Source organism: Papaver somniferum, chromosome 8, assembly GCF_003573695.1.
Source record: "Papaver somniferum cultivar HN1 chromosome 8, ASM357369v1, whole genome shotgun sequence".
NCBI classification, from domain to species: Eukaryota; Viridiplantae; Streptophyta; class Magnoliopsida; order Ranunculales; family Papaveraceae; genus Papaver; species Papaver somniferum.
The window spans coordinates 56,751,438-56,777,607 of NC_039365.1; the positions used below are offsets into that span (position 1 = coordinate 56,751,438).

Sequence of the window (26,170 nt, forward strand, 5' to 3'; positions counted from 1 at the left end):
TGATCTTTAAAATCTACTTCTTTTTGCTCTTGACAGGGTGAATTGCCTGACAACATCCACAATGGATTTCATCCCTGCAGAAAACTAGAACTCTCATGCACAAGGTTTCCAAAGTCACTTTTCGAGAAATCTTTACAGGAATCGTGTTCCTCTTAATGTTGCCAATAATTACACTACTAATGTACACATTCCAAGTGCAAATGAGAAGAAGTATGGTAGACCTAAGTCTAAAAGATTGAATTTTCTCAATTTTGATCCTCTGGAACTGATAGGTGTCGTAAACACCTTGATATTTATCAATTGTTTATGCTTTCTTTGCGAGTTTTTTTGTGAAATATGTATCTTATGTTTGCTTTTGAGTTTTATAGGTGCAATGGAGTCATTCGGAGCAAAAGATGAAGAAATTAGCCATTTGCAGCCAAAAAGACCACCACTACAGCTTAGTCTAGAGAAGCAAGGAGGACAAACAACCATGGCCCTTATCTGATGAGTGGTGCCTAGAGTCACCTTGGTTACCCATTATCTGCCTTACCTGAGTGGTTATATCCACTTTCATTTCCTAATTCCTACAGCAACCCTAAATTTCAGAGAAGAACTCTTTTCTCATTATCATTCACTAAAAATTAGAAAGGGAGAAGAACTGAGAAACGGTGGCGCTGTTATTGTCTGAAGATTAGGAGAATGCTGTTACTGAAAGAAATCGAAGAACTGTGTTATGGAATTGAGGGTTTGAATGGCTTAATTGTTTCTGCTAATGCTCGAGCGGTGACGAACAGAAGGGAGATGAAGAACGAGAAGAATCAAAGAATGGGTCTCTTGTGATTTCAAGTTTGGCTGAGAATTGCACCCGTGAATGGAAATTGGAGTTGTTGTTGTTGATTTGATTAATGGAGAAATGGGTTGAATTAGGGTTTGATTCTGGTGCTGTTCTCGAATTGCAGAAGAAGATTAAAAGGGTGTTGGTTGTCTACAAGGGTTCAGGAGTAGTAGGACTGGTGATAAATGGGTATGAGTCTGTTTTGGTTTTGACAGCGTACTGATTGAAGACATGAGCAAATTGAGCTCGAGTGATGATGGGACTGTGAAGTAGAACCAAGTAGAATACCCGAATAGCTTGAGAATAAGAAGAAATGGGGTTTGATGACGTCTATTTTGTTACTGCTGGTGACGAGAGTGAGTTGGAATGTGCAAATGGAAATATAGAAGCTGATGGTGATGTTGTTGTTGTAACTGGAAGACAGTGAAGTGGCTTGAGGCAGTTGTGGTATTCAGGCAAATTGTGCCGAGAAAACAAGCTGAGCCACATAGACCGGAGTCTGGATTGGAGCTGAACCTGCTCGGGGGAATGATTTGGTGTGGCTTTGCAGGTTTGTGCAAGTAATGAATGAATGGGAGTTGTGCAGTTGAACACCAAGAAGAGTTCATACTATACGAAGACAGCAGAACGTGTACGAGGTCAGAGAAGAAATCAGATGGAAGAATCTGATGATGGGTGTTCTGTGATAGAGTATATGAAGCTGAATTGCACTGTTCTGCTGGTGTTTGAGTTCTTGAGATGGAGTTACAACTGGTAGTGCAGTACAACTGCAGAAATTGGACCTTTGCAACTGGGATGAGTCTTGAACTGAGACTGCAAGCAGCTAGAGGCAGTGAAGAGTTGATTGAAGTTTTACAAAGAAATTTGAGCTGAGAGAAGTGGAACTGAAGGAAAAGGTGGTGGCAGCTGGTGTTGGTACTGAGGATGGAGCTATTGTCGAGTGGAAGCAATGAATTGAAGTTGCGGGTGAAGTTGCAGTTCAGGTAATGGCATTACAGTTCGAATGACATCTTAGTGAAGAAATAGAGGTAGCTGGTGATGGTAAAACGGATGGTGGTTGAAATGAGCTGAGCAAGAGCTATAAATACAGGTGCAGTGATATTGTTGCAATGCATGGAAGAATGATGGCGCTGAGAAGACATGGGTGTGGATTTGTTTGAGTGTTTGCCAAGTTATTACAGGTACAGTTCAGATGCAATGGCTAGGCAGTGGTGGAAAGCTTGTTTGAGTGTTTGCCAAGTTATTACAGGTACAGTTCAGATGCAATGGCTAGGCAGTGGTGGAAAGCTGAACAGTGTGTTACAGAAGCAATGGTTGAATGGTTGGAGTCAGGTTGAAAGAGTTGGATTGTTTTGCAGCTGCATTTGCAAGTATAGATGGGCACCAGCTGGTTATGGAGTTGGTCTTGCAGGAGGTAATGGTAGTGCATGTAAGATTTCTGGGCTTCTAACTCAAAACCAATTGGCGATGAGTGGAGAGGCCCATAGTGTTATATGTGTATAGAGGCTAGAGGTATTAGGCAATGTGGGACTATTTAGTTCCCAACACTCCTCTTCACGAGTAAGGGCGATTTAAGCCTCCTAACACGTGGATCGTATACGGGCGGAATTTATATCGCTCACGTATATACGGGTAGAATTTATACCACTCACGTATGGCCTCGCTCTGATACCATGTAAGATTTCTGGGATTCCAACTCAAAACCAATTGGCAATGAGTGGAGAGGCCCATAATGTTATATGTGTATAGAGGCTAGAGGTATTAGGCAATGTGGGACTATTTAGTTTCCAACAGTGCAATCGAACAACAAGATGCAATGGAATTGTGGTGATGTATTGGTAAGGATACAGGTGAATGCGGTTGTAGTTGCTGCCATTGGGAATTGCAGTCGGATATGGAACTGGTAGAAAGAGTTTGCACTGATTCGAATGGCTAGCGCGTTGGATATTCAAGGCTGGGTTTGGTTGTCAGTTCCACAAAACTGACAAGCATATGAAGTGAATGGGCTTGGACTAGATCAGCCAAGGATTGTGGGGTATATTGCCTGGACGTTTAGAAATCGTGAAGGAGAGTTCTAGTCTCAACACTCAACAGAGAGATATAAAAAGAACGGAAAGCACCAAAACAGGTGGGATCTATATCTTCTTCTCTACTTTTGTTCTAGAGTTTAGACATGAAAACCTTTCTCTTTATTCTTGTTATGAACTCCATGAACACGAATATTTAATTTTATTATTGGTTATGGATTAGTTGGATTTCACATAACATGATTCTTTAATTCAATATATTAGTTTTGTCTCATATGTATCGTTCATGATTCTATGGAAATATAGTTATATGATCGACGTATTATAATGATTTGATTGTTTGTTTTGTCAAGTTGCAAATTGGTAGAACTTGTAATCACATCTATTGCTAGTTTAGGGTTAATCATCGAGCCTTAATCCTTGAACACAAGTATCATAAATACGGTTATAGCTTGTAGTGATACATCCTTGTAATCATATGTGAACCATGACCTTTGTTAAATTGTTTGTGCAATGTATTTCAATTGCATTGATTAGCCTAATTTCATGAATCTTAATGCTCCATGGGAATTGAACTTGATTAGCGCAAGGCGTTAGGTTATTCTTTTGGTAGAATTCATATTCGTATCTTTTAATGTGTTTGTTGATGACAAGAGGAAATTAGCGGGATATCCTTTCGACAAGGTATTCTAGGGCTTTTGATAATGAGAGATTAAATATTAATTCTAGTTATTAAGACAAGAACATGTTAGTGAATGAAAACTAAATCCTTAACCAATATCTTTACATCTTGATTTGAGTGTTTGTTTTGCTTTATTTGTTTTTAAAATAACTTAGTTTATAAAAATCAGAAAATCCCCCATTGTGTTATATAGGAAACCGAAACATCTTGACAACCTAGACCTCTCTGTGGGAACGATCTTTCTTATCCTTGCTATATTATATATTTTGAGTAGTGAGAAAGTGTAATTTATTTTTAACGCATACGACAGCGATCAAATTTTGGCGCCCGGCAGCGGTTGTCACTTGTTTTTTTTTTTTTTTTGGTTCTTAACATAGTTTTGAGAAATCTTGTTTCAGGTACATATAATGGACGGAGCATATTGGAACAATCAATACGGCTTTCAACCTCAACAACATGACAATTATCACCCTTACGGGGAGTACAATCAAAACCAATCCTTTGGTTATGGTCAATACTCCACGTACCCTTTTAGTTGTTCTCATACATTCCAACCTTCTTACAGTGGGTATGTAAGTGAGCAACCACAAAGAGGGAATGGTATTTGTGCTCCTATTAATATTTCCTCTAGTTTGGTAGATGAAATCCAACAATTTATGGTCATCATGGAGTCAGTTCGTAGACAACCAAGCATGAAACCAGTTTCATCGAATGTGCTCATAGTATGTTTGAACCAATTTCTGATCGTAGTTATGATCATTCACCCATTCAAAGGGAAGATAATTGTTCTAGCAATACTGAAGTAAGTAATTCTACTTTTCCCTTGTCGAACGAGCTTTACAAACAAATGGAACACTATATCCAGAATTTGGGTGGATCACTCCAAGAGCTTCAAAGAGGTGTTTCCGACGTAAGAAAGGGCATTGATGAATACAAAGAGGAAATGAATAATTATGTTGAAAAATGCGAACCTTTTGGGGAATTTCGTTGATAATTGTGTAGTGAACTCAACTCTTGATCTTAATAATGATCATTCACCTATTCAAAAGGATGAGTTAGATATTATCAACACTAAATTCAGCAACAAACAACATTATGTCAACTATAAAAGTGACGGTGATTATGATACATCGCTTGAACCAACTTATGGTGACATCTCCGAGGAGTGTACAATGGAGTCTTTTTAAGACCAAGACGAAGACGAAGAGGAATATGATGACACTAGTGTAGCTTACTCAAGCATTTATCTTAATAATGATCAAGAACCTATTCAAAAGGTAGAGCTTGAAGATGATGCAATGCGTGTTCTTAAAAAGTTCCTTATGGAGAGACTTGAATCCGCAGTAGAATATATGCCTTACAACAAAGAAGAGTATGTTGAGAATGAGACCGTTGTGACCAATATTGTGGAAGACCCAATTGAGCTTGCACAGGATTGTAATGATGATGTTAATGCCGAGACTTTGGTTAAGGCAGAAACGGATGCAGAATGGTTGCAAGGTTTGATAGAGGACCACGATATACAAGAGGTAAGTAATTCACTTGAGTTTTTCAAGGATGAAGAGGATTCCGTGCTACAAGAGATTGTGCGAGGTTTGTCTAACCCTTTGCGTATTGATTCTTCTCCTTTACCTCTTATTGGTTTGAATATATGTGCTTCGAAAACATTGTTAAGTGACTTTGTTTCTCGGTATCCACCATTAGAAACATTAGATTCTCATGCTATGTGATGTAGTTTTTAAGTGGTAGTAAAGTTCGTTCAACTCGGATTATGTAGACTCGATTTTAGACTCAAATTAAAATAGAAAACTTAAAAAGAAATTGTATTCAAGTTTATAAAAAGCACTGAGACTTTGGATTCCACCAATTTCCAATTTTTATGTGATTTAATCTAGTCAATATTTATGCAACTCTTTACGTTTAAAGTGATTCTAATATTTTCGCCTAGACAAGTACATTCTCAAAACAATAGTTGTAAATCGAAAGCATGGACCATCAAAAGATTTAACCTAAGCATGACCCATCAATTGAGAACACAACCACTTAATCAGAATCATATATTCGATTTCAGTTCAGTGCAAATAATCATAAAAGAATTACGAAAATTAAATTAAATAGAATTTACCACATGATAATTGGAAAAATGGATTCCTCCGTCGCCTCAACAATGGGGTTTAGCTCATCATATTAATCACTTGCTAAAAATATTTGTTTATGGTTCAAAAGTTGATTAAAAGATGAAAAACTATAACTCTGAATGTTTGCAACGGTGTATTGGAGTCGCAAAATGAATGACTGACTGTGACAAAGAAGTTACTGTAGCAGAGTTACAAATTTGAGACGTTCTTATTTGCAACGGATGTTCTTCAGCAGCAGCAGCAGAAATACGGGTTTCCTGCAACTTGATCAATTCGCCTCTGTAGTGTTACAAACTCCTCTGAGACTGCTCCAATAAATTAGTTTTTTTCCCTGGGACTTAAACACACCTTTTATACTACTCAGAAACCTAAAAATAGCGATTAATTCTCTCTTTTTCTTTTCGTGCAAGTCACAACAATAATCTCTTCTGCCGACTTCCTTAATCGTTTCTGAGACTTCCAAACCATCCTAAACTCTTCCTTAGATAGAATACTACCTTAGGAAACAATATCACGCGTTTAGTCTCCCTGGAATTCCTAAAATAATTCCACAAAGTTTCCGTGCAAAACTCAAACTCTGTTTCCTTTTTCCGGCTTATCCAGCCCAATTCGATTGATTCTAGCGCACATACCAGGCCTTTTTAGTTGAATCACGTCCAGCCCAGCAAATTTCAGTGATTGAATCTCACTAAAACATCTTCGAAATCCAATCGAAAGTTTGGTTCTTCGCTGGTTATTTCTTCCCGCCTTTTTCTGAATTTAAACGAAGAAGATGACCTCCCCCTATCCTGTGCTGGTATCCCTTTAGCAGCTGCCTGGAAATGGATGCCCCTTAGTAATTGGTCACCCCTTATCCATTTGAGGGGTCCGAATAGCAAGTGTCCTCCGGGGCCCCCGCAACTTTTCGAGCCGATTTTTCCAAAAATGTTTGTTGGCCAAAAATACCTACACACACATAAAACACCATAATAAGTACAAAAATGAGCACTATCAATATATAGAATCGAGACAAATTAGACACAAAAATGTGTCTATCAAATACCCCCAAACCTATTATTTGCTAGTCCTCGAGCAAAAATAAAATAAAAAATAAAATCCTAACTCACTGACGCAGGCATCGTCGATTGCATTTAGCGTATGCAATAAGCCTTTAAACCCCTAAGTGTCCCTAGTGGCGGAGTGTTGTCTCCGGAGGGCTTACAAGAGGTATACCCACAAAACCTTTACTCCAGACCTTAGCTATCTACGCAGAACCTTGGAAGGCACTAAAGAATCTCCTTGGTTGGCATACTTATTGACTACAGGAGGAAGTACCCTGATGCGAAATTCCAATTGTGTACACGAGTTTGCACTCAAGCATACTAAAATTCATATAAAGTGACAGAGCTCTACTCAGATAGTCGCACTATGGACATCAATATCCGGAGTCAAAACTAATCACATGGATAGATCAAGAAGATGGATATAGAGAAAAACATAGATGGTTTTGATGTTTACTAAGTGAACGGCGTTTCCCATATCTGTCTGAAGGCCTCCGCCAAAATGAACCTATCCTAATGGATTGAGATACTAGTCTGACTAATATCAACACAACTGGCATATACAAGGGAACCAGTGATCGATAATCCTAATTCTAGTTCAACACAACTGGCATATACAAGGGTACCAGTGGTCGACTTTATTCACTTTTTTTTTTGATCCGTTTGGTCTAATTGGTCTGGTCTTTTTTTTTTTTTCTTTGTAACTCAATCACTCTAATTCACCCTAGCATTGGTAACAACTTGAATCGTGGGCCCCACCTATCACTTAGAGAAACATGGTTTAAAAACAAAATAAAATAAAAATAGAAGTGAAAAGGACTCAACGAGATATGGTGAAACTATCATGTTATTTCTAACACCTGAGCTCTGTGCTTTTATGAATAGACTCTTCTAGATGTTTCCATCTAATCAGATTGGTTCCTCAACTCCTACGATCAAAATGCTTCCATCCACTTAGATTAGTTAGTGCAATCCTCAATAGGCATAAATTTCTAGGTTCTGGAGTTTATTTATTCATACTGCAACTAAAAAGTTTCTCCCATACCCCCAAACTTAAATCTAACATTGTCCTCAATGTTCTAAAGATAAAATTAAAAGCATGAACAAGGAGAAACTGTTACCATTTGAAGCAAAAGAGATAAGGAAAGATATTACCATGTTGCATGAGATTGGGTTACCTCCCAAAAAGTGCTAAATTTAAAGTCTTCAGCCAGACGTCAAATACCACAAAATGGCTAATTACCTTTCAAATCATATATCAATAGTCGAAACAACTGTGGGTCAACAAAAGCAAATAAAATTGCCACAATTATCAGACAACTGCACCAAATCAGAAAAATGAACAGACATAGCACATCCTCATCCAAGGTTTCCTGCAAGACAACTGGGTTTTTCTGTTGTGCCCATTTGGGCTTCATATGAGTGTCTTGACAAATTGACTCATTCGAACAACAAGTCTTTAGAATTTCCTCCTGGACAATATCAGGAGGATCCGGTTGCGGAGTCGGAAGTGACTCAAGTAATACCTCAGGTACACTAGGCTCGAATCCCAAGTTAGGGACTTCTAATGGAGATAATTGACCATTACTACCCCCAAACTTAGGGTAGTCAGTATTCTCGGACAAACCTCTAACTATTGCTTGAATTTCTGGATCCTCAGAGTCTTTAAAATACTCAAGAGCTTCTTCTAGTTCATTACCCCCAAACTTAGGGTCAACTACTCTCCGTAAGGCCTAGCACTATGGCTTGAATCTCAGGGTCCGTAGAGTCTTTAAAGTACTCAAGAGCTTCTTCTAGTTCAAAAGTTTGGTCACCTAACTGACTTAAGAGAATTTCCTCATCAAGTTCATCTAAGGAATCACCAAATAAAGTGTCGTCCCAATTATCCTGAGTTAGATCCTGAACTAAAGTGCTAATCATATTCACTTCTTCTAAATCATCGGAAGGTTGTCTATTAACATTAAAGACATTTAGTTCAGTGGTCATATTACCAAAGGATATGTTCATAAGTCCGGTCCTACAGTTGATGACAGCGTTAGCTGTGGCTAAAAATGGGACCTAAAATCACCGGTATTTGAGCACTAGGATCCTGAACAGGCTGAGTATCTAGAACAACGAAATCCACTGGATAAATAAATTTATCAACCTCAATCAGAACATCCTCTATGACACCACGAGGTATTTTGACAGACCTATCAGCTAATTGCAATGTCATTTTAGTCGGTTTCAACTTACCAAGACCTAGCTGGTTGTATACATGATAAGGGAGTAAGTTCACACTAGCTCCTAAGTCAAGCAATGCCTTATCTACTGAATAATTACCGATCACACAAGATATGGTGGGGCATCCAGGGTCTTTATACTTAGGGGTGTTTGGTTCAGAAGGATTGAACTTACCTGACCAGCTAAAAAGGCTTTCTTATGGACATTAAGCTTACGCTTTCGTGTACAAAGGTCCTTAAGGAACTTGGCATAAGCAGGCATTTGCCTAATTGCTTCTAATAAAGGGATGTTAATGTTTACCTGCTTAAATATCTCTAGTATTTCGTTGAAAGTCGACTCTCTCTTTGTTGGAGCTAACAACTGTGGATATGGGGCTTTGGGTACAAAATGAGACCTGTCGGGAACCACATTGGCATCACTAGAAATTTTATCGGTTTCTTCAGTTAGTGGCTCCTTCTGGGGCTCATCTTGGGAACTAGAAGGTGGATCTACAGTATGTCCACTATTAGGCATGGCTACCTTATTGTCTACCGTTTTACCACTCCTAAGGGTTGTGACAGAATTCACTTGATTAAATGGTTTTGCACCTACTTCATTAACTCCTCTAGGGTTGGGTATCGGTTGACTAGGGAACTTACCTTTTTCTCTTAGAGACTCATTGATCAGACTAACCTGGTCTTTCAATTCAGAAATGGCCTGATATGTTCTTGTCCTATCCTATTACTAGCTTCTATGCTTTGTGAAAGCAATTGACGCATATTTTCAGTATTTTGAATAAACGAGGTGAGAGTTTCCTCTAGACTTAAGATTTTCTTATCAGACTGATTCTGAAACTGAGTTGATCCTGAAGTATTCTTAGTATAGCCAAAACCTGGGGGAACATTAGAATTACTAAACTGACCTTGGTCCTTAGACCATGAAAGGTTCGGATGGTTTCTCCAACCAGGATTATAGGTTTCTGAATATGGGTCAAACTTCTGACGGTTATCAAACCTAGTGTTATTATAGAGAGCATTGGCTTGCTCTTTATTATTCTGGCATTCCCAAAAAGGCTCTACTCTACCACTAGTGTGACCCAATTCTAAAGCTTCTAACCTTTTTGCTATAGCAGCAATTTTGGCATCTGATTCATAGCCTCCTTCTACCCTATTAACGTTTCCTCTACCTAGAAGAATTGTTCTCTTGGGTTCCCTACAATATTCCCATTGCTGGGTCTTTTCGGCGATTTCATTCAAAAATTCCATCGCCGCATCAACAGTTTGGTTTTCAAAACCACCAGTGCATAGAGACTCAACCATGGTTGTTGTCGAATAATCTAAACCCTCATAAAGGATTTGAACTAGCCTAACCTTTTCTAAACCATGATGAGGACATTGGGCTAATAAGTCATTGAACCTTTCCAAATACCTATATAACGATTCTCCCTCCTGTTGAGAAAATGTGCAGATTTGCGTCCTAATAGACGATGTTTTGTGCCTAGGGAAAAACTTGTTCAAAAAGGCAGATGTAAGTTGTTCATATGTTTCTATTGAACCGGAAGCCAAACTATATAGCCACGATTTGGCTTTATCTTTCAGGGAAAAAGGAAATAACCTAAGTTTCAAAGCATCATCATCAAGGTCTCTAATCTTTAGGGTACTACAAATTTCCTCAAAATCCCTAACATGGAAGTATGGGTTTTCATTTTCTTTCCCTAAAAAGATTGGGAGCATCTGTAGGGTCCCAGGCCTAAGTTCATAATTTGCTTCAGTTTCGGCTAACCTGATACAAGAAGGACGAGTAGTCCTAGTTGGGTTCAACAAAGCTTTCAAAGTTGCCATTGCTGGCACTATCGGGATATTTGGGATTCTATGCAATCACAAAACAAGGCTGACTCAACCAAATCAAACCTAATTTTCTAGCAAACAAAAAGCATGATGGTTCCACTTAGATTGTTTCTAGACCAGCTTCTATTCTTTCGAAAAGGAACTCGTTACAATCTGAGCAAACCCCTCTGGAATCAATCCGAGTCAAAGTAAGTTGAATCGAGGCGAGGGAAGCTCAGTGGAGCTTTGATACCCAAGGCCTCACCGGTTACAAGGCGGCGCAGTCACGCATTCAACTCACAGAAACCATCATGAACTTCGAAGTATGCTCAAAAGAGTAACCAATATTTTTTGAACGACTTTCCTATTAAGCTCGTTACCCTATCGGTCTCGTTCTAGTCAAAATTTTAGGCTCAGGTTCGCGTTTGGTTTCGTTTTCTTAAGGCGGGCAAGAAGAGAACGGTGATGAAATCTGAATCCTTATCTTGTATGGCCAGTCTTTGCCCTTTACTAGGAAATTAAAGCAGCCGTTTTCAAGTCCTCAACATATATGCAAACGAAGGAATACAGTAAACCCGCTGACAGGGGATTCGCGGGTGTTTCGAAAAACTTACCTCCCGTACCAGACGGGCGAAGAACCGCTGAAGTCGACTCGGGCCACGACTCCTATGTCATGTACGAACCCGAGGGGCCGAGGCGATATCGTAATCACCGTCTTTCTCTACACACAGTTTTTATTTAAACCAACCCTTCCATAGGGTTTAAAAATAATAATGTCCCAGTCCAAAAAGTGTCCAAAAATAAAAAGAAAAATTACAAAAAATAAAACCCTATTTACAGTTTCTAAAAATAAACCAAAATAACTATATACAAAATCTTCTTCTTCACTCCTTTCAGATTCCTCTTTTCTTTCCTTCTTTGGCGATGTTTTCCTTTTATAACACTTTTTCTTTCCTTGTAGATTCGCTCGAAATCTGAAAAGAATCAAAAAATACCAAAGGCGTAAAGGAGAACAAAAATTCTAAAAGAAATAAAATAAATCTAAAACCTAAAACCTAATACAAATCCGCGTCGGCGGCGCCAAAAATTGATGTAGTTTTTAAGTGGTAGTAAAGTTCGTTCAACTCGGATTATGTAGACTCGATTTTAGACTCAAATTAAAATAGAAAACTTAAAAAGAAATTGTATTCAAGTTTATAAAAAGCACTGAGACTTTGGATTCCACCAATCTCCAATTTTTATGTGATTTAATCTAGTCAATATTTATGCAACTCTTTACATTTAAAGTGATTCTAATATTTTCGCATAGACAAGTACATTCTCAAAACAATAGTTGTAAATCGAAATCATGGACCATGAAAAGATTTAACCTAAGCATGACCCATCAATTGAGAACACAACCACTTAATCAGAATCATATATTCGATTTCAGTTCAGTGCAAATAATCATAAAAGAATTACGAAAATTAAATTAAATAGAATTTACCACATAATAATTGGAAAAATGGCTTCCTCCGTCGCCTCAGCAATGGGGTTTAGGTCCTCATATTAATCACTTGCTAAAAATATTTGTTTATGGTTCAAAAGTTGATTAAAAGATGAAAAACTATAACTCTGAATTTTTGCAACGGTGTATTGGAGTCGCAAAACGAATGACTGACTGTGACAAAGAAGTTACTATAGCAGAGTTACAAATTTGAGACGATGTTCTTATTTGCAACGGATGTTCTTCAGCAGCAGCAGCAGAAATACGGGTTTCCTGCAACTTGATCAATTCGCCTCTGTAGTGTTACAAACTCCTCTGAGACTGCTCCAATAAATTAGTTTTTTTTCCTGGGACTTAAACACACCTTTTATACTACTCAGAAACCTAAAAATAACGATTAATTCTCTCTTTTTCTTTTCGTGCAAGTCACGGCAATAATCTCTTCTGCCGACTTCCTTAATCGTTTCTGAGACTTCCAAACCATCCTAAACTCTTCCTTAGATAGAATACTACCTTAGGAAACAATATCACGCGTTTAGTCTCCCTGGAATTCCTAAAATAATTCCACAAAGTTTCCGTGCAAAACTCAAACTCTGTTTCCTTTTTCCGGCTTATCCAGCCCAATTCGATTGATTCTAGCGCACATACCAGGCCTTTTTAGTTGAATCACGTCCAGCCCAGCAAATTCCAGTGATTGAATCTCACTAAAACATATTCGAAATCCAATCGAAAGTTTGGTTCTTCGCTGGTTATTTCTTCCCGCCTTTTTCTGAATTTAAACGAAGAAGATGACCTCCCCCTATCCTGTGCTGGTATCCCTTTAGCAGCTGCCTGGAAATGGATGCCCCTTAGTAATTGGTCACCCCTTATCCATTTGAGGGGTCCGAATAGCAAGTGTCCTATGGGGGTGCCCCGCGCAACTTTTCGAGCCGATTTTTCCAAAAATGTTTGTTGGCCAAAAATACCTACACACACATAAAACACCATAATAAGTACAAAAATGAGCACTATCAATATATAGAATCGAGACAAATTAGACACAAAAATGTGTCTATCACTATGCAGGTTTTAGAATAAGAAACCGTGGAAGTTCTCGAATTTTATATCCACTTCCAAATGTGGACTATAATAAGTGTGAGGGAAACTTCTTTCGGTCGATAGCTTCGTTTCTGTTTTATATTACTAATATTTGTGCGAAGCTAGTGTTTGAAAAACAGGTGCTATGGAGGGATCCCCAACTTTTCCGATTATTGGTGTATGGCGAATTCGTCTTGCAAGTCGGGTTGACGAATTTAAACCAAGCGCTAAATGGGAGGCAACCCACTGGTTTTGTGTATATATCTCTATCTTTTTATTTTTATTTATCTTTATTTACTTATTTTGGATATTTGCATATCAAAACTCGAACTTTTAGAGATTTTTGAACAATTTAGAATAAACACTAGCCTTTCTAAGTAGATGGAATTTTTTCTTAACAATGAGGTATATATATTGGATGCGTTGGGATGAGATGCCAACTAAATAGCTTGTTGAGTGTTTATCCTCTATTGTTCAGAAGTAGCTATGAGTTGGAGTATTCAGTTTTATTTTTCAATTTTTTGTTACGCATATTATCTTCTTATTTTGTATATCATGTTATAAATTTCCCATCTTAAATTTTATTTTGGATGACTTAATTTACATTGAGGATAATAAAGTTTAAGTGTGGGGGAGTGTTTTCGCATATAGAGTTTTTAGCATTGTTAGTTTTTCCCTTTTGGATACAAAAAAAATAAATAAAAAAATATTGCTTTATACACTCCGAAACCTAGAAACATGTGCCTTTAGGATGACACTATAAATCTAAATGGATTGATCCATCTTGGCTGCAGGAGTTGAGGAACCCATTAACTAAAATGACAGAATTATTTAAGTATTAGTAATAATATGTTAGTTGTTACCATATCTCGGAATGTCACCATATCACCTTCTATTTTTACTTTTCCATATTTTTTTATTGTTTATCTAAGTGATTTGGTGGGTCACTAACATCGAATTGTTATTACTTCTAGGATGAAATAGAGTGATTGAGTTACTAAAAAAAAAGACCTGGCCAATTAGACCAACCGGAATAAAAATATGACACTTGGATAGCAATATGTGTGCGTTCTCCCTGTCTCCGTCGCCTAAACAAGCGTGAAACGCAGGATCCATGGGAACTATCATGTAATCTGCTGACAAGAAGCATGCGCTTCGATCCAAAAGATCTAATCATGTTGTCAAGTAAAAAGAAAAAAAAATAAAAATAAAAAAATAAAGAAGAAGAAGAAGAAGAAGAAGAAAAAAAGAAAAAAATTGTTATTATGGTTCAATAAATCGACTCCTTGATGTGATTTTCAAAGTTGTTGTAGTAATATGATTCGTTCAAGACTTGTGAAAGCGGATAGCAATATGTGTGTGTTTTACTCCAGTCTCCCTGTCTCCGTCTCCCCTTTTTCTTTGCCTTTTACTCCAGTCTTTAAGTATTCACCAAAAGCTTTGGCAAAATTTTCTTTCGCTCCAAATTCCAAAATCTGAAAGAAAAAGACAAAAACCCAAAAACGTAAGAAGCACAAATAGAAATAAAAAACTAAAAAAAAAATCTAAAAACTCTAGCTTAAAGACAAGTCCGCGTCGGCGGCGCCAAAAATTGATGTGATTTTCAAAGTTGTTGTAGTAATATGATTCGTTCAAGACTTGTGAAAGCGGATTTTTAGAGATTTTTTTTTAATAAATAAAAATAGCGAACTACATTAAAAAGATGTTGTGAAAATTATGGAGAGAATGGGGCTAGGATTCCACCATTGGTTCATATTAGTGATTTAATAAAACAATAATTATGCAACTCAACATTCAAATTGATTCTAATAGTATTGCCTAGACATGTAAATTTCCAAAAGATTAGATGTTAATCCAAGCATAGAATATCAAAACTCTAAAGCAAGCATATTCTATCAAGAGAAAATACACCTAACTAATCAAAAACATATAAACAATTTTTAGTTCAATGCAAAAATCATAATAGAGTTGTTGTAATTAACTAATAGAAATATATCATTTTTACCGAAACAACGGCTTCCTCCATAGCCCCAAGGATTGGGTTTAGCTCATCATGATGTTGGAAACACGCTCAAAAGTTGATTTCATTGCTCAAAGTAGGTGTACAAATGATGAAATGGAGAAAATGATGAAAATCGGGTGTTTGCAACGTTTATAATTGTTTCAAAACACTGTTACAAAGAACGATAAAAAAGAACTGTTGTTGTTGTATCTCTGTGACCCTCGTGTGGCTGTCGTTGTCACTGTTGATAAACGACTGCCTCTGATGGTCTTTTGTTCTTCGTGTTCTTGGTACAGCAGCAGAAACAGAGTTCTGAAAACTCTTGATTCACGTCTCCTGAGCTCTCCTCTCGACCCCAAACTCTCCGTCCTCCTTCTATGTGATCCTAGGAACCTATTTATACCCAGTAGCACCAAGAAATCTCGATATAACTCAAGATAATTCTCTCTTAACTCGGCCTTGATGAAAAATATTCTGGGAATATTTTCTTCCCTGATTTAGCTTCTTACGCTGTTTCCCCGCGCCAAATTACTCTTTTCCAGAAGTGTTCCAACTTGCAGCAGCCACGCGAAAATCTCTTGGTCACTCAATCAGGACTCGGAATGGAAAACCAACCCGTGATGCTCTGATTTCATATCTTGGGTTATCTAGCCAAATTTGATCGAAACAAACACCCATACCAGCTCTGTTAGGACATATCACAACTACCCATGAAGTTTCAGCGATTGAATCGCACAAAAACTCCTCCAAAATTCGATCGAAAAATCTGCCTGTGAATGAAAATGTTTTCCCGCCATTTTTATTTTTGAAGTGTTGAAGATGAAATGCCCCTATCCTTTTCTGGGGTGCGAATAGCAGATGGGTGCTGAGGACAAATTTGGTGCTGAGGATGAATTTGGGCTACGCATAACCTTGGGTGTCCCTTAGCCAAATATGGGGTCCGTATAGCAAATGTCCTCCAGGGGTCCAAATAGCACTTTTTGAGCAACTTTTTCCACACAAGTGTATTTCTCCAAAAACACCTACACAAACATAAAAACACCATAATAAGTACAAAATCAAGCACTAGAAATAGAGACACTGAGGAAAATTCAGACACAAAAATGTGTCTATCAAATACCCCCAAACTTATTATTTGCTAGTCCTCGAGCAAATCTAATATAAAATGACTACACTTAGCACGTGCAACAAGCCGTTAAACCGCTAGGTGGCCCTAGCGGCGGAGTGTTGGCTTCGGAGGGTTTACCAGAGGTGTACCCACAAAACCATTACTCCAGAACCTAGCTATCTACGCAGAACCTTGGAAGGCACTAAAGAAACTCCTTGGTTGGCATACAAACATTGACTATAGGAGGAAGTACCCTGATGCGAATTTCCAATTGTTGTACACGAGTTTGCACTCAGCATACTATAATTCATATACAAGTGACAGATCTCTACTCAGATAGTTTCTAGACATCATAACCGGAGTCAACCAATCACATGGAAAGATTAAGAAGATGGATAAAGATATGGTTAAAAGTGAACGGTGTTTCCCATATCTGTCTGAAGGCCTCTGCCAAGGTGAACCTATCCTAATGGACTGAGATACCGGTCTGACTAATATCAACACAACTGGCATATACAAGGGAACCAGTGGTCGACTTTATTGAATTTATTCCGGTTGGTCTAATGGTCTGGTCTTTTTTTTTTTTGATGTTGGTATCTCAATCACTCTATTCCACCCTAGCAAAGGTAACAACTTGAATCGTGTGCCCCACCAAATCACTTAAAAAATAAAAACAGAAGGATTAGGATTCAACGAGATATGGCGAAACTACCATGTTTTTTTTTTTTAATTCTAACACCTGAGCTCTGTGCTTTTATGAATAGACTCTTTAGATGTTTCCATATAATCAGATTGGTTCCTCAACTCCTACAACCAAGATGTTCCCATCCACTTAGATTGGTTAGTGCCAATCTTAATAAGCATAAATTTCTAGGCTCTGGAGTTTATTTGTTGTAGCTAAGAGCTAACAAAAAGTTTCTTCCCCACCCCCAAACTTAAATCTAACATCGTCCTCAATGTTCTAAAGATGAAATTAAAAGCATGAACAATAAGAAACTGTTACCACTTGATGGATGGAAAAATAAATAAGGAAGGATATTACCGTAAGCATGAGTACCTCCCAGGAAATGCTAAATTTAAAGTCTTTAGCTAGACATCAAATACCTCAAAAAGGATTGTCACCTTCCAAAGTCATATATCAATAGTCGAAATAATTGTGGGTCCATAAAACCAAATAGAGCTGACGCCAGTATGAGATAACTGCACTGATTCAGAAAAAATGAAAAGAAGGAGCACGTCCTCATCTAAGGTTTCTGTCAAGACAACTGGGTTTATCTAAGACGCGTAATTGAAATTCATATGTGTGTCTCGATAAATAGATTCATCCGAAAAACGGGTCTCTAATACCTGGGTTACCTCCTGGACAGTATCAGGAGGATCGGGTTGCGGAGTCTGAAAAGACTCAAGTAATATCTCAGATGTACAAGGCTCGAGTCCCAAGTTAGGGACTCTAATTAGGGATACGATACAATCACAAGAACCATCACTACCCCCAAACTTAGGGTTCACAGACAAACCTCTAACTATTTCTTGAATTTCCGGATCTTCAGAGTCCTTAAAATACTCAAGAGATTCTTCTAGTTCTCTACCCCCAAACTTAGGGTCATCATTATTCTCAGAAAAACCTAAAACTATTGCTTGAATTTCTGGGTCCATAGAATCTTTAAAATACTTAAGAGCTTCTTCTAAAGATTGATCACATATCTGATCTAAGAGAACGGTTTCCTCAAAATCATCTAAAGAATCTACCAGTAAAGTGTCAAGCCAATTGTCCTGAACCAAATCCTGAACTAAAGTGCTAATCATATTCACTTCTTCTAAATCATCGTTCTCAGAAGGTTGTCTAGTAACATTAGAGACATTTAGTTCAGTGGTCATATTACCAAAGGATATGTTCATAAGCCCAGTCCTACAGTTGATGACAGCGTTAGCTGTGGCTAAAAATGGGCGACCTAAAATCACTGGGATTTGACGACTTGGGTCCTGAACAGGCTGGGTGTCTAGAACAACGAAATCCACAGGATAAATAAACTTATCAACCTCAATCAGAACATCATCTATGACACCACGAGGGACTTTGACAGACCTATCAGGTAATTGTAGTGTCATTTTTAGTCGGTTTCAACTTACCAAGACCTAGATGGGTGTATACATGATACGGAAGTAAGTTAACACTAGCTCCTAAGTTAAGTAAAGCTTTATCGACCATGTGATTACCAATCGCACAAGATATGGTGGGGCATCCAGGATCCTTACACTTAGGGGGTGTTTGGTTCAGAAGAATGGAACTTACCTGACCAGCTAAAAAATCTTTCTTATGGACATTAAGCTTACGCTTTCGTGTACAAATATATTTAAGGAACTTGACATAAGCAGGCATCTTCCTAATTGCTTCTAATAGCGGAATGTTGATGTTCACGTGCTTAAATGTTTCCATTATCTCGTTGAAAGTCGACTCCTTCTTTGTTGGGGCTAACAAATGTAGATATGGGGCTCTAGGCACAAAGGTAGACCTATCAGGAATTTCTTGGGAATCCTTAGAGACTGTTTCAGTTTCCTCGTCTACGGGCTCCTCTTGGGAAGTAGAAGTTGGAACTACAGTATGTCCACTAGGCATGACTACCTTATTGTCTACCGTTTTACCACTCCTAAGGGTTGTTATCGAGTTCACATGGTTTGATGATTTCTCACCAGCTAAAGATATTTGATGGACTCCCCTAGGGTTGGGTTGTGGTTGACTAGGAAACTTTCCTTTTTCTCTCAATGTCTCATTTATCTGACTAACCTGGGTTTTCAACTCGGAAATAGCCTGAGAGTTAGCTTGTACCATCTTTTTATTTTCATCTAATCCTTGTGCAACCGATTGCTGAAATTCTAAAGTGTTCCGAGTTAACAAGGCAAGAGACTCTTCTAAACTCATGATTTTCTTATCTGAAGGGATCTGAAACTGTGCCGGAGCTGAAGGATTCTTAGTATAGCCAAAACCTGGGGGAACCTGACCATTACTAGACTGACCTTGATTCTTGCCCTTGGACCAAGAAAGGTTTGGATGGTTTCTCCAGCCAGGGTTATAGGTTTCTGAATATGGGTCAAACTTCTGTCGATTATCAAACCTAGTGTTGTTATAAATAGCATTAGCTTGCTCTTCAATAACATGGCCTTCCCAAAAAGGCTCATTTCTTCCACTACTACCACTAGAATGACCTAATTCTAAGGCTTCTAACCTTTTGGCTATAGCTGCTATTTTGGCATTTGACTCATAAGATCCTTCTACCCTATTAACATTTCCTCTACTTAGAAGAATTGTTTTCTGGGGTTCCCTACTATTTTCCCATTGTTGGGTCTTATCGGCGATTTCATTCAAAAATGTCATCGCTTCATCAACAATGTTATTCTCAAACCCACCTGTGCATAAGGACTCAACCATGGTTGTTGTTGAATAATCTAAACCCTCGTAGAGCATATGAACTAACCTAACCTTCTCCAAACCATGATGAGGACATTGAGATATCAAGTCATTGAACCTTTCCAAGTACCTATATAAAGATTCTCCCTCTTGTTGGGCAAAAGTACATATTGTGTCCTAATAGACGATGTTTTATGCCTTGGGAAAAACTTATGTATAAAGGCAGAAGTAAGTTGGTCATAGGTTTCAATTGACTCAGAGTCCAAACTATACAACCAAGATTTGGCTTTATCTTTTAAGGAAAAGGGGAATAACCTAAGTTTCAACGCATCATCACTTAGGTTTTTAATTTTCAGAGTACTACAAACTTACTCAAATTCCCTAACATGAAAATAGGGGTTCTCATTCTCCTTCCCTAAAAACATTGGGAGCATCTGTAAAGTCCCAGGTTTCAGTTCATAATTTGCCTCGGTTTCAGCTAACTTGATACAAGACGGACGAGAGGTCCTAGTTGGGTTTAGCAAAGCTTTCAAAGTTTCCATTTATGGCACTACCAAAGGACTAGGAGTACTATGGGTACTTTCCTCACGAAGAGACAGATTCTCAAAACTGAAGTTTCCAAAAACGGGGCTCTCAAAAGAAGAGTCTTCGAGCTCCCCGCCTTCACAAGAAGAACTACTAGGTCTTTCACTAATCAAACGACCTAGAGTGTTTCTTTTCCAATCCCGTTTAAAAACTTCGGGCATACACTAGGAAAAACAAAATCAAAAAGAAAAGTCCTAAAAAGGAAGGGATGTTCTATGCAAACACAATCAAGGATGACTCCACCACAGCAAACCTACTGATTTCTAGCAAACAAAAAGCATGATGGATCCACTTAGATTGTTTCTAGACCAGCTTCTAATCCTTCGAACGGTAATTCGTTACAATTTAAGCAAACACTTCTGGAATCAATCCGAGTTAAAGTAAGTTGAATAGAGGCGAGGGAAGCTCGGTGGAGCTTTGATACCCAAGACCTCACCGGTATTACAAGGCGGCGCAGTCACACATTCAACTTACAGAAACCGTCAAGAACTTCGAAGTATGCTTAAAAGAGTAGCCAATATTTTTCGAACGACTTTCCTGTTAAGCTCGTTACCCTATCGGTCTCGTTCTAGTCAAAATTTTAGGCTTAGGTTCGCGTTTGGTGTCGTTTTCCTAAGGCGGGCAAGAAGAGAACGGTGATGAAATACGAACCCTTATCTTGTATGGCCAGTCCTTGCCCTTTACTAGGAAATTAAAGCAGTCGTTTTCAAGTCCTCAACATATATGCATACGAAGGAAGACAGTAACTCGCTGACAGAGGATTCGCGAGTGTTTCGACAAACTTACCTCCCGTACCATACGGGGTATGAACCTTTGTAGTCGACTCGGGACACGACTCCTATGTCATGTACGAACCCGAGGTGCCGAGGTGATATCGTAATCACCGTCCTTCTCTGTATTTAAACTACCCTTCCGTAGGGTTTAAAAATAATGTCCCAAAATTTAAAGTCCAAAGTCCAAAAATATAAAGTGCAAAAGAAAAGGAAAGTCTAAAAAAATAAAAATCTACAAAAATAAAAATACCTCTTTTTTTTTTATAAAAAAAAAAAATCTTCTTCTTTCGCCCCTTTCGCTTTGCCTTTTACTCCAGTCTTTAAGTATTCACCAAAAGCTTTGGAAAAATTTTCTTTCGCTCCAAATTCCAAAATCTGAAAGAAAAAGACAAAAACCCAAAAATGTAAAGAAGAACAAATAGAAATAAAAACCTAAAAAAAAATATCTAAAAACTCTAGCCTAAAGACAAGTCCACGTCGTCGGTGCCAAAAATTGATGTGATTTTCAAAGTTGTTGTAGTAATATGATTCGTTCAAGACTTGTGAAAGCGGATTTTTAGAGATTTTTTTTAATAAATAAAAATAGCGAACTAAATTAAAAAGATGTTGTGAAAATTATGGAGAGAATGGGGCTAGGATTCCACCATTGGTTGATATTAGTGATTTAATAAAACAATAATTATGCAACTCAACATTCAAATTGATTCTAATAGTATTGCCTAGACATGTAGATTTCCAAAAGAATAAATGTTAATCCAAGCATAGAATATCAAAACTCTAAAGCAAGCATATTCTATCAAGAGAAAATACACCTAACTAATCAAAATCATATAAACAATTTTTAGTTCAATGCAAAAATCATAATAGAGTTGTTGTAATTAACTAATAGAAATATATCACTTTTACCGAAACAACGGCTTCCTCCATAGCCCCAAGGATTGGGTTTAGCTCATCATGATGTTGGAAACACGCTCAAAAGTTGATTTCATTGCTCAAAGTAGGTGTACAAATCATGAAATGGAGAAAATGATGAAAATCGGGTGTTTGCAACGTTTATAATTGTTTCAAAACACTGTTACAAAGAACGATAAAAAAGAACTGATGTTGTTGTATCTCTGTGACCCTCGTGTGGCTGTCGTTGTCACTGTTGATAAATGACTGCCTCTGGTGGTCTTTTGTTCTTCGTGTTCTTGGTACAGCAGCAGAAACGGAGTTCTGAAAACTCTTGATTCACATCTCCTGAGCTCTCCTCTCGACCCCAAACTCTTCGTCCTCCTCTATGTGATCCTAGGGACCTATTTATACCCAGTAGCACCAAGAAATCTCGATATAACTCAAGATAATTCTCTCTTAACTCGGCCTTGATGAAAAATATTCTGGGAATATTTTCTTCCCTGATTTAGCTTCTCACGCTGTTTCCCCACGCCAAATTACTCTCAACGCATCCAGTCATTGTCCAGAAGTGTTCCAACATGCAGCAGCCACGCGAAAATCTCTTGGTCACTCAATCAGGACTCGGAATGGAAAACCAACACGTGATGCTGTGATTTCATATCTTGGGTTATCTAGCCAAATTTGATCGAAACAAACACCCATACCAGCTCTGTAGGACATATCACAACTACCCATGAAGTTTCAACGATTGAATCGCACAAAAACTCCTCCAAAATTCGATCGAAAAATCTGCCTGTGAATGGAAATGTTTTCCCGCCATTTTTATTTTTGAAGTGTTGAAGATGAAATGCCCCTATCCTTTTCTGGGGTACGAATAGCAGATGGGTGCTGAGGACAAATTTGGGTGCTGGGGATGAATTTGGGCTACGCATAACCTTGGGTGTCCTTTAGCCAAATCTGGGATCTGTATAGCAAATGTCTTCTAGGGGTCCAAATAGCACTTTTTGAGCAACTTTTTCCACACAAGTGTATTTCTCCAAAAACACCTACACAAACATAAAAACACCATAATAAGTACAAAATCAAGCACTAGCAATAGAGACACTGAGGACAATTCAGACACAAAAAATGTGTCTATCACTCCTCGTTCCCTTGTATATGCCAGTTGAGTTGTTCTAGAATTAAGATTGTCGACCGCTGGTTCCCTTGTATATGCCAGCTGTGTTGATATTAGAATTCAGACCATTATCTCAATCCAATAGGATTCATAGGTTCATCTTGGCGGTGACCTTCAGACAGATATGGGAAACACCATTCACTTAGTCAACATTCGCAAACATGTATTTCTATATCCATCTTCTTAATCTATTCATGTGTGATTGTGGTTAGTCAGATTCCGAGTATTGTGGTTTGTTCAACTTTCTGAGTAGAGCTTAATTTACATATATATTAATTTGGATTCGCATCAGGGTACCTCCTCCAATAGCCATTTTGGATTCGTTCATATATTTTACAGAGGTAATTGGAGTTGGAAATATAGGTTTTGTAGGTAGACCTCTTGTAAGCCTTCACGAGACTATAACTCGTCCACTAGGGCCACTTAGGGGTTCAAAGGCATGTTATTCATGCTAAGAGTAACCGTATCCTCGGCAACACGGAGTTGTATGTATGTTTTAAAATTGTTTTGTTTGATTTGCTCGAGGACTAGCAAAGTCTAAGTGTGGGGGAATTTGATAGGTGTCGTAAACACCTTGATATTTATCAGTTGTTTATGCTTTCTTTGCGAGTTTTCTTGTGAAATATGTATCTTATGTTTGCTTTTGAGTTTTATAAGTGCAATGGAGTCATTCGGAGCAAAAGATGAAGAAATTAGCCATTTGCATCCAAAAAGACCACCACTACAGCTTAGTCTAGAGAAGCAAGGAGGCCAAACAAACATGACGGCCCTTATCTGATGAGTGGTGCCTAGAGTCACCTTGGTTACCCCTTATCTGGCTTACCTGAGTGGTTATGTCCACTTTCATTTCCTACAGCAACCCTAAATTTCAGAGAAGAACTCTTTTCTCATTATCATTCACTGAAAATTAGAGAGGGAGTAGAACTGAGAAACGGTGGCGCTGTTATTGTCTGAAGATTAGGAGAATGCTGTTATTGAAAGAAATCGAAGAACTGTGTTATGGAATTGAGGGTTTGAATCGCTTAATTGTTTTCGCTAATGCTCGAGCGGTGACGAACAGAAGGGAGATGAAGAACGAGAAGAATCAAAGAATGGGTCTCTTGTGATTTCAAGTTTGGCTGAGAATTGCAGCCGTGAATGGAAATTGGAGTTGTTGTTGTTGATTTGATTAATGGAGAGATGGTTGAATTAGGGTTTGATTCTGGTGTTGTTCTCGAATTGCAGAAGAAGATTAAAAGGGTGTTGGTTGTCTACAAGGGTTCTGGAGTAGGAGGAACTGGTCATAAATGGGTATGAGTCTGTTTTGTTTTTGACAGCGTACTGATTGAAGACATGAGCAGATTGAGCTCGAGTGGTGATGGGACTGTGAAGTAGAACCAAGTAGAATACCCGAATAGCTTGAGAATAAGAAGAAATGGGGTTTGATGCCGTCTGTGTTGTTGCTGCTGGTGACGAGAGTGAGTTGGAATGTGTAAATGGAAATATAGAAGCTGATGGTGATGTTGCTGTTGTACCTGGAAGATAGTGAAGTGGCTTGAGGCAGTTGTGGTATTCAGGCATGTGCCGAGAAAACAAGCTAAGCCACAGAGACCGGAGTCTGGATTGGAGCTAAACCTGCTCGGGGGAATGATTTGGTGTGGCTTTGCAGGTTTGTGCAAGTAATTAATGAATGGGAGTTGTGCAGTTGAACACCAAGAAGAGTTGATACTGTACGAAGACAGCAGAACGTGTACGAGGTCAGAGAAGAAATCAGATGGAAGAATCTGATGATAGGTGTTCTATGATAGAGTATATGAAGCTGAATTGCACTGTTTTGCTGGTGTTTGAGTTCTTGAAATGGAGTTATAACTGGTGGTGCAGTACAACTGCAGAAATTGGACCTGTGCAGCTGAGATGAGTCTTGAACTGAGACTGCAAGCAGCTAGAGGCAGTGAAGAGTTGATTGAAGTTTTATAAAGAAATTTAAGCTGAGAGAAGTGGAACTGAAGGAAAAGGTGGTGGCAGCTGGTGTTGGTACTGAGGATTGAGCTACTGTCGAGTGGAAGCAATGAATTGAAGCTGCGGGTGAAGTTGCAGTTCAGGTAATGGCATTACAGTTCGAATGAAATCTTAGTGAAGAAATAGAGGTAGCTGGTGCTGGTAAAATGGATGGTGGTTGAAATGAGCTGAGCAAGAGCTATAAATACAGGTGCAGTGATATTGTTGCAATGCAGGGAAGAATGATGGTGCTGATAAGACATGGGTGTGGATTTGTGTGAGTGTTTGCCAAGTTATTGCAGGTACAGTTCAGATGCAATGGCTAGGCAGTGGTGGCAAGCTGAACAGTTTGTTACAGAAGCAATGGTTGAATGGTTGGAGTCAGGTTGAAAGAGTTGGATTGTTTTGCAGCTGCATTTGCAAGTATATGTGGGCACCAGCTGGTTATGGAGTTGGTCTTGCAGGAGGTAATGGTAGTGCAGTCGAACAACAAGATGCAATGGAACTGTGGTGATGTATTGGTAAGGATACAGGTGAATGCGGCTGTATTTGCTTCCACTGGGAATTGCAGTTGGATATGGAACTGGTGAGAGTTTGCACTGAGTTGAATGGCTAGCGCGTTTGATATTCAAGGCTAGGTTTGGTTGTCAGTTTCACAAAACTGACAAGCATATCAACTTAGACTGGATCTGCCAAGGATTGTGGGTTATATTGCCTGGACGTTTAGAAATCGTGAAGGGGAGTTCTAGTCTCAACAGAGAGTTATAAAAAGAACGGAAAACACCAAAATAGGGGGGATCTATATCTTCTTCTCTACTTTTGATCTAGGGTTTGGACATGAAAACCTTTCTCTTTATTCTTGTTATGAACTCCAATATGAGTACTTAATTTTATTATTGGTTATCGATTAGTTGGATTTCACATAACATGATTCTTTAATTCAATATATTAGT

At 38.4% G+C, this 26,170-nt stretch overlaps 1 protein-coding gene across 1 annotated transcript; it reads left to right on the top strand.

Annotated features, from left to right (window-relative positions):
• The first annotated feature begins 577 nt into the window (after positions 1-577).
• LOC113301226 lies at positions 578-26,170 on the top strand. The gene is made up of 2 exons (XM_026549987.1): positions 578-2,231; positions 25,685-26,170. Exons 1-2 carry the CDS (start codon positions 1,958-1,960, stop codon positions 25,729-25,731), a joined length of 321 nt encoding a protein of 106 aa, XP_026405772.1. The 5' UTR covers positions 578-1,957; the 3' UTR covers positions 25,732-26,170.

Coding starts and splice junctions, on each gene's coding strand:
- LOC113301226 (XM_026549987.1), top strand. CDS start 1,958: ATGGGTGTGGATTTGTTTGAGTGTTTGCCAAGTTATTACAGGTACAGT. Junction 2,232..25,684: donor TGGAGTTGGTCTTGCAGGAG/GTAATGGTAGTG, acceptor GTCTTGCAGGAG/GTAATGGTAGTGCAGTCGAA.